At 38.7% G+C, this 8,885-nt stretch overlaps 1 protein-coding gene across 1 annotated transcript in view; it reads left to right on the top strand.

The window, feature by feature from the left end:
• The first annotated feature begins 1,789 nt into the window (after positions 1-1,789).
• The window catches only part of LOC18042489 (formin-like protein 14), a 14,598-nt gene continuing 7,502 nt past the window's right edge, over positions 1,790-8,885 (top strand). Inside the window, 9 exon segments of the mRNA XM_006432747.2 lie at positions 1,790-1,925; positions 2,174-2,248; positions 2,381-3,084; positions 3,167-3,388; positions 3,645-4,475; positions 4,477-5,462; positions 5,907-6,030; positions 7,086-7,157; positions 8,074-8,172. Coding sequence (XP_006432810.2) covers positions 2,176-2,248; positions 2,381-3,084; positions 3,167-3,388; positions 3,645-4,475; positions 4,477-5,462; positions 5,907-6,030; positions 7,086-7,157; positions 8,074-8,172 — 3,111 coding nt within the window. The 5' untranslated portion in view covers positions 1,790-1,925; positions 2,174-2,175.

Genomic DNA, 8,885 nt, shown 5'->3' with positions numbered 1-8,885 from the left:
TTAACCAAGCTTTAGTTGCGAAACAAAGCTGGAGACTAATTCAGAATCCTGAATCCTTAGCAGCTAGAGTTTTGAAGGCAAGGTATTTCCCTAGGACTGATTTTCTTAGAGCCTCTATAGGGTCAAATCCATCCTATATCTGGAGGAGTATAATGTGGGGAAGGCAGGTCATTCTCAATGGACATAGATGGAGAATTGGAAATGGGGAGAAAATATCAGTGTACAGAGGCAACTGGATCCCAAGACCATCAACATTCAAGCCACTCTCCAGAATTAAAATGCCTATAGATGCCACTGTTTCAATGCTGGTAGATAACGAAAATAATTGGAAGACAGACCTGATTCAGCAGAACTTTGTGAAGGATGATGCCTATAGATGCCATTCTAAGCATTCCCTTGCCTAGGAGACAAAGTGAAGATGAAGTTATATGGCATTACGATAAAAGAGGGAAATATACAGTGAAAAGTGGATACCAAGTGGCTCTAAAGTTAAAATTTCCAGACTCTCCTACTTGCTCTAACAGTAGTAGTAGTAACTGGAATGTCATCTGGAAGCTCACTCTCCCTGCTAAAATCAAGATTTTCATTTGGAGGGCAGCAAAAAATCTACTGCCCACAGCTGAAAATCTGTGGAAGCGAAAGATTATTCATGAAGCCTACTGTAAACGCTGTGGCAATAGAGTGGAAAACACCTTACATGCCCTGATTACTTGTAAAGCTGCGAAGAAAGTTTGGCAACTCTCATCTCTGGCAAGTTCTTTTCAGGAAATGGGAAATACTGATATCTTGGGAGACTTAATGATGGTGCAGAAGAAGCTAAGTAGAGACGATATGGAAATGTTGATGACTATTCTCTGGGTGATCTGGTATGACAGAAACAAACTGGTCTTTGAAGATTTGAAGTTAGATCCAAGACTATCAATGGCCAAAGCTGAAGCAATTAATGAGGCCTTCAGAAGAACTCAGTTCCCAGAGATTACGAATGGAGGAAAATTGCAGAAGCTAAAGCAAACAGTTTGGACTCCCCCACCCCAAGGATGGCTAAAGCTCAATGTTGATGTAGCTACTGATTCAATAAAGAGTTGCGCTGGATTAGGTGCTATAATCAGAGACTCCTCTGGAAAATGCATGGCTGCAGGCATAAAAGTTGTAAAATTCAGCGGAGGGGTATCAATAGTGGAGGCAAAAGCAGCTGAATGGGGAGTGCAAATAGCTCAGCAGATGGGTATGCAATCAATAATTCTGGAAACAGATTCTCAAGAAGTAGCAGACCTGATAAACGATAGAGAGAGCAATTTAACAGAGATTTGCTGGACTATCTCGGAAATTCAGAGCTTAAAGAAAACCTTCAGTTCTTTTGAAACAAAACATGTGCCCAGAGCCTGTAATATTAGTGCTCATCTTTTAGCTAAAGTTGCTTTGGAAAAGTTGGATTCTTTTGTCTGGGTGGAAAATTTCCCACCAGAGATTAGACATGTATTCACATTGTTGAAGTAATGAAAGTTTTACTTTCCTATCAAAAAAAAAAAAAAAAACTATGAAGGTGTGGTGTTTTTGAAATTATGGACTTAAGTGGTAAAAGTGGAAATCAAAAGGGCACTCAGTGGTTGAGGATATTTAGAAAATATTTGCGGGCTATTTAGTATGTCTTGGAACAAAAACTTAAATAAAAAACTTGGGCTAAGAAGAGCCTCATAAAAGTGGTGCTGAGCCCATTAAGAACCCAAAAAACAAACAAAATTAATTAACAGCTGCATCAAAATCTCTCCGTCTTCCTTATTTTTTGGTTCTCAAAATTAAAAATTCAAAGTTCAAATGAAAAAGTAAAGTCTGGCACCGGTGGCACCCGCACATCGACTTCTCCTCACCGCACAACTCCCAATTTGAATATTAAATCCATTCCCCCGCCACTCTCACTCTCACAGGTTTCGTCTTATTCAAAACCAACTTATCAGTTAATGATATTCTTATTTCTTAGTTTCTCTTTCTCATTTTAATTTAATTTTAAACTTTTAATTTTAAAATTTCTCATAGTCGTTTCCAATGCCTTTGGTTGCTGAAATAGTTGTAGTTTTGGAAAAATCAAAACTTTGAATTATATATATTGAGCTCATTTTAGCAATGAAGGTCCCATTTGACGTTCAGTTTCCTCTTGCTCTTGTTAAATTGACAGAAATGTCCCTCCTAAGTAGGTTCTTTTACAAAAGGCCTCCTGATGGATTGCTTGAATTCATTGAGAGAGTATATGGTTCGTTTTCTTCTTCTTTTGTGTGAATTTTTTATTTTTGGTGAACAGTTTCTACTCTTTTTTTTTTTTCTTTTTAATGTTATAAGTGTTAATTACATACCAATGGTTTTGGGGTTTATTCATTATGTGCAGTTTTTGATTCGTGTTTTTCGACTGAAGTTGTACCGGATGGAATGTATCAACTATATTTACATGAAATTCTAACTGAGTTACACGAGGAATTTCCTGATTCAGCGTTTCTCGCATTTAATTTTCGAGAGGGTGAGAAACAGAGTGAATTTGCTGAAATATTATGTGAGTATGATGTTACTGTGATGGATTATCCGCGGCAGTATGAGGGTTGCCCTCTCCTTCCATTGTCTTTGATTCAACATTTTCTTCGAGTTTGTGAGCATTGGCTTTTGCTTGGGAATCATCAGAATGTTATTCTTCTACATTGCGAGAGAGGAGGTTGGCCACTATTGGCGTTTCTTTTAGCTAGTTTATTAATTTTCAGAAAGCTGCATAGTGGAGAGCGTAGGACTCTAGAAATTGTTCATCGAGAGGCTCCCAAAGGTTTCTTGCAGCTCCTGTCCCCTTTGAATCCATTCCCATCTCAGCTGCGTTACCTTCAATATGTAGCTAGAAGAAATATTACTCCTGAGTGGCCACCTCCTGAACGAGCACTTTCTTTGGATTGCATTATTCTTCGAGCCATTCCAAACTTTGATGCTCAAAATGGGTGCAGACCTATTATCCGCATTTTTGGTAGGAATTTCCACAGTAAAGGTGGGCTTTCAACACAAATGATCTTCTCCATGTCCAAGAAGAGGAAGACCCTTCGGCATTACCGGCAGGTGGGAGTTTTGATGTTTCTGTTAGTGATATTACTAATTTATTTACTTTTTCTGGTGATAACGTGAATACTCTCTTGTGCAGGCCGACTGTGATGTGATTAAAATAGACATACAATGCTTGGTGCAAGGAGATGTTGTATTGGAGTGTGTGCATTTGGACTTGGATCCAGAAAGGGAAGTTATGATGTTTCGAGTTATGTTTAACACAGCATTTATCCGGTCCAACATTCTGATGCTGAACTCTGAGAACCTGGATATTCTCTGGGATTCGAAGGAGCGGTATCCAAAAGGCTTCCGTGCAGAGGTGAATAAATGTTTAAACCATCCCTCAAAATCTTGGATAGATGGTGAAAGGCAATGCAAATGATTACGAGCGCACAAATTAAGCAATATTGAGTCTTCAAGACTATCTTTTTTCCTTTCTTTCTTTCTTTCATTTTCTGCTTTGAAGATTTAAATAGACCCTGAAACTTTAGTCAGATGTTAAAGGTTCTGCTTTTTATTCTTTTTCCCTTTTTCATATTATCAATCTGTCCAATAATTTGAACGTCAATGTACAGGTTTTGTTTGGGGATGTTGAAAGCATCTCCCCTCCAAGGGCTCCAACTTCAATTTTAAATGGAGAGGAGAAAGGTGGATTACCGATTGAAGCTTTTTCTAGGGTTCGAGAACTTTTCAGTGGGGTTGAGTGGGTTGATAACAGTGATGCCTTGTGGCTACTGAAACAACTTTCCGTCTTCAGTGATGTGAAAGAATTTACGAGAATGCAGGATAGAGGAAGTTCGTACACATCACCCGTGGATTCTGAAGAAGAAAATAATGCATCCAGCGCTGGTGATAGTTTGGATGAAGCGTTTGATGTTTTCCCCGAGCCTTTGGTAGATACCAAGAAATTACTGCTGTCGAATGCTGGTGATTCAGTCACCTCACTTTCCAAAAATGAAGGTCCTCATGATGTGATTCTTGTTTCAGAACCTATAGATCAAGTTTCTAATGAAACAGTTCTATCATCTCTTCATCAACAATCATTAGTACTGACTGAAGGAAATCCACCTTGTTTCCCTCCATCACCTTCTTCTCCACAGTCTATTGCCCCAACACCTCCCCTGCCTCCACATTCATCTCCAGCTTCAGCATCTGGAGTAATTCCTTTGCCAATGTCTGCACCACCACCACCACCACCACCTCCTTCTCCTCCACCTCCACCTCTACCTTCTTCAACTAATAACAGTTTTCTTTCACCACCCCCTCCACCTCCACCTCTACCTTCTTCAACTAATAACAATTTTATTTCACCACCCCCTCCACCTCCCCCACCACCATGTTTCTCTAGTAAAGATTTTTCTCCAATGCCTTCGGAAACTAGTAGAGGACCACCACCTCCTCCACCTCCCCCCCCCTCCGCCTGCTTTCTCTGGTAAAGATTCTTCTGCAGTGCGTTCAACAAGTAGTATAGTACCACCACCCCCTCCGCCTCCTCCACCACCTAGTTTCTATGGTAAAGGTTCTTCTACAATGCCTTCAACAAGTAGCATAGGACCACCACCCCCTCCACCTCCTCCACCACCTAGTTTCTCTGGTAAAGGTTCTTCTTCACTGCCTTCAACAAGTAGTATAGGATCACCACCTCCCCCACCTCCTCCCCCACCTAGTTTCTCTGGTAGAAGCTCTATAGTGCCTTCAACAACCAGTAAAGGACCGCCACCGCCGCCGCCGCCACCACCACCACCACCAGCAGCAGGTCCTAATTCTTCTAAAGCCCTTTTGTCAGCCCCGCCACACCCCTCTCCTACCTCTAGATCTAGTCAACCATCTTTTCATCCACCGCCACCGCCACCGCCGCCACCACCACCACCTCCGCCTTCCTCCTTGGGTAAGATAACTAACAAGCTACAGCCTGCACCTACTTCCCAACCAGCAGTACCTCCTCCTCCACCGCCACCTCCAAAATCGTCCTCTACCTCTATACCTATGGCACCTCCTCCTCCTCCCTCTATAGGTTGTAAGCCCATTAATGCCCCTAGGCCACCTCCGCCTCCTCCTCCTTTAGGACCTTCACGGTCAGGTGCAGTCCCACCGCCTCCACCACCAGCACCCAAACTTCCTACTGCTCCTTCTCCACCTAGTCGTGGTGTAATGCCAAGCCCTCCCCCACCACCTGGAGTGAAGAGTTCCAGTGTGCCCCCACCACCACTCCCATCTGTTGGAAAGGGAAAAGTGACATCAGGGCCAGCAAACCATGGTAGAGGTCGATTAAACAGTGGAGTTAGTCATGCTCCTAAGAAAGCTTCATTGAAGCCTTTGCATTGGGTAAAAGTTACCCGAGCAATGCAAGGGAGTCTATGGGCTGATTCTCAGAAACAGGAAAATCACTCAAGGTACGAAAATTTGTATATTTATACTACATCACCTTTATGATGGTTTCTGTTGGATGCTATACACTATCTGTGTTTTGATTGATGAATACTGAAAAGTTTTGCTGGGATAAAATATTTTATTCCCTAAATCAAATCAGCATATAGTTTCCTCTTTTGCTGCTTGAGTATTAGTTTTGTCTATTGAATGATATTCATATGTTTTGTGGCATTTTTTGGAAATGAACTTAGGATAGCCCTTTGACATTTAAGCATTACCTTCACTCTTATTGTGTTTTCATTTGTGATACCATTTACCGCTGTCTGCATTTGTTGAATTATGTACATCCCTTTTTGTTTCTTAGCTTGCCACTGTTCTTATTTTCATATCAAAACCTGTGATTTGGGGTTGGGTTTAGACTTGTTATATCTCTTTTCTCCAGTGAAGATGATTAAATTTTTGTGTAGGGCCCCTGAAATAGATATTTCGGAACTTGAAAGTCTGTTCTCAGCAGCTTCAGATGGAAGTGGCACTAACAAAGCTGGAGTTCGACGTGGTTCTAATATCAACAAACCTGAGAAAGTACAATTGGTAATTTTTTCCCAGATATTTTTTATCACTCTTATGTGTTAAAAATAGCTCTTAACATCTGAGAGAAACTAACTCTTTTATAACAAAATGATATATTTGTTCCCTGTTTGCTCCCCCTTTCCTAGAGAAAACTGCAGTAAAGAGAAATTAATATCTGAAAGTCCATGTCTGCTTGAAAATAACAACGAAAACGGTAAGATTTGTGTGAAACTGGGGTGGGGGCAAAGAACAATATGTCTAAAAGCTAAAAACGAACAACAGAATTTTTGGGGATTCTAGAGAGGAAGATGTCAATTCGCTGTGGATAGAGCTTGGTTTCTAGCATCTCTTTGGGCCTTAGTTTCAATGGAGTTTCAAGATACTTTGTTTTTCTTCATACAATTCAAAATTGGGAAGGAGTTTTAGATTAGGTTGCTTTTGTCTTTTGGGAAGGTTCTTGACTTTTTGCCTTTTGATACTGTTTAACCCTCTCAGGATAGAAACTTTATTTTATGAGATGCTTTCTTAATTGCAAATTATTGGGGTGTTTTTGGGCCTAGTGGAAATCTTGTTCACCTTTTGTAAATTTCTTTCTATATACAAACTACTTAACTTTTTCTCCAATTAAAAAAAAAAGGCTAAAAGGAGATAAATTTCTGGCTATAGCCATAGATTAATGATTTGGTTGTATATAGGACCTCACTAGTGCTCTTATTACTCTACATCAGCAAAATGAAGTTTCTAGGTGTATCTTGCTGAATTTTCAGGTGGAGTTTGATCTAATTATATATATCTTAAGGCATCTTTTGAGTATAGTTTGTGATATATCTAGTTGATAACAATACATATTTGGTCTGTTTGAACAGACATCATCATAATTATTAATATTTTTCTGTTGTTGGTTCTATAATTGTTCCGTTCTCATCTTTCCTGCTGTCGCTACTTTGTAATTGTTGTTATCATAGCACTAACTCTATAAAATTATTCTTTCGTGTGTGTGTGTGTGTGTGTGTGTGTGTGTACATATATATTTATTTAATTTGTTTCAAGTTTATATTTGTTTCTGTTTCTGACAGGTTGAGTTGCGTAGAGCATATAATTGTGAAATAATGCTCACGAAAATAAAAATTCCTCTGCCAGATATGATGGTAAATTTACATTTCCTTTCTCCATACTACACATGATAAGAAATTGGTTTGGACAGTTAACAATCAGTTTCTACTGAATTCATTGTCTACTGGGATATTAATTGTGAAATATATTTGTTTGACAAAAGAGTTCTTAATTTTTGAGTTTAATCCATGCATTTTAGATAGCATTATAATATCACAATGTGATTTATTCTCTTAGTGACTGCCCTCAAAGCCTTACTTAAAATGAAAAATATAGCGACCAACGATCGAATCAAAATAGTAAAGTACAAGTTACTTGTTAAGTAACACCAAATAAGACTCAATAAGAAAAACACATTGGGAAAACTCAATCAAGCTTAAAAAAGTAATGAAATAAGACGCTAAGCTTCTAAAATCTAAACTAGAGTTGGAAAATATAAAATAACTCTTAAATAAGGCCAGTTTGTCCTTCCCACCCTTTCTACTGGGATATGAGAAAGAGACATTGCACCAGGTTAGGGAGGTTGCTCAGCCATTCGTTTGGACCTTTTGCTTGTTTTGCATTGATCTTTCATATCAGTATGATTGTCTAGTGGAGAGTTAAGGAGTGCATTTTATTGCCTCTTTTCTTTTGTAATCTAAAGAAACAAGGCTTTGCTGTTGCTGTTTTTTCAGTTCCATGAGTGATCTTCAGTTTGCTACAAGTATTATGTTTAATTCTGTTGCTTCTGTTATCTATTGAGCAATGATTAAAAGATAACTTTTAGAAATCTAGGGTGGAGAATCCAATGTCATTGCTTGAGAATTGAAATAATGGCTGTGGCTGGCTACGTTGTTTTTTGCAAAGCAGAACACTTTGTGTCACCTTTGAATCCCTTTTTTGGCAGTTTTGATTATAAGGTATTTTATTTTCGATGTTGATAATCCTAAATTTGGTTGTTCTTGTTACTAGAATGCAGTTCTAGCTTTGGATTCATCAGCTCTAGATATTGATCAAGTTGAGAATCTAATCAAGTTCTGTCCAACTAAGGAAGAGATGGAATTGTTGAAGGTAATCTACACATTTCTAGCCTATATGTATGCATGTATGTGTGGCAGGGTTGTATCTTGCTTCTATTGGCATGATGTCTTTGTTGTATTGGTAGGAAGCACAGTAAGGCACTTCTGAATACTCTGTATGAAATAGCATACTTAGGAGTTATTTATTATTTTTTGCCCAGTAGAAAATGCAATACAGCAAAAGCCATATCTAGTGTATGAATGGGTGCTAATGTATCTAAGTTATGGTTTTCGGACGAACTCTTTGCTGTTCCACCCCTATCCTTGAGTTCCCAATAATTTGCAGTGAAACAAAACTGAAATACTAGAGAAGAAAGATTAGAGTCAGGAAAAGCCTGCACATTTTGAACAGGCAATGAATGTTTACTTTATGTTAAAAAGAAGAAGAAGAAGAAGAAGAAGAAGAAGAAGAATAAGGTCTCATTCTTTTTGGACGTTAAGGTTTCAGGCTCGTATTTTTGTATGTGGTCCACTGATTCCACCACTGATTCCTGGAAATTTTTAGGTAGTTTTAAAATAGCTATATTATAGTGAATTTAAGCATTTTGTTCTTGTCAAAAGATTTAAAAAAAAAAAGAAAAGAAAAGAAAAAATTATAGTTTTGGCTACATTGATTGTACTGACCAACTTGATACATTGATTGTACTGACCAACTTGATAACAGTGAGGTCTGAATCCCATGTACACTCACTTAAGCAAATATGA

This window comes from Citrus clementina, unplaced genomic scaffold (genome assembly GCF_000493195.1).
Source record: "Citrus clementina cultivar Clemenules unplaced genomic scaffold, Citrus_clementina_v1.0 scaffold_5, whole genome shotgun sequence".
In the NCBI taxonomy this organism is placed as follows: Eukaryota; Viridiplantae; Streptophyta; class Magnoliopsida; order Sapindales; family Rutaceae; genus Citrus; species Citrus x clementina.
The sequence above is the reverse complement of the archived record's forward strand: the minus strand, read 5'-3'. Positions and strand labels throughout refer to the sequence as shown.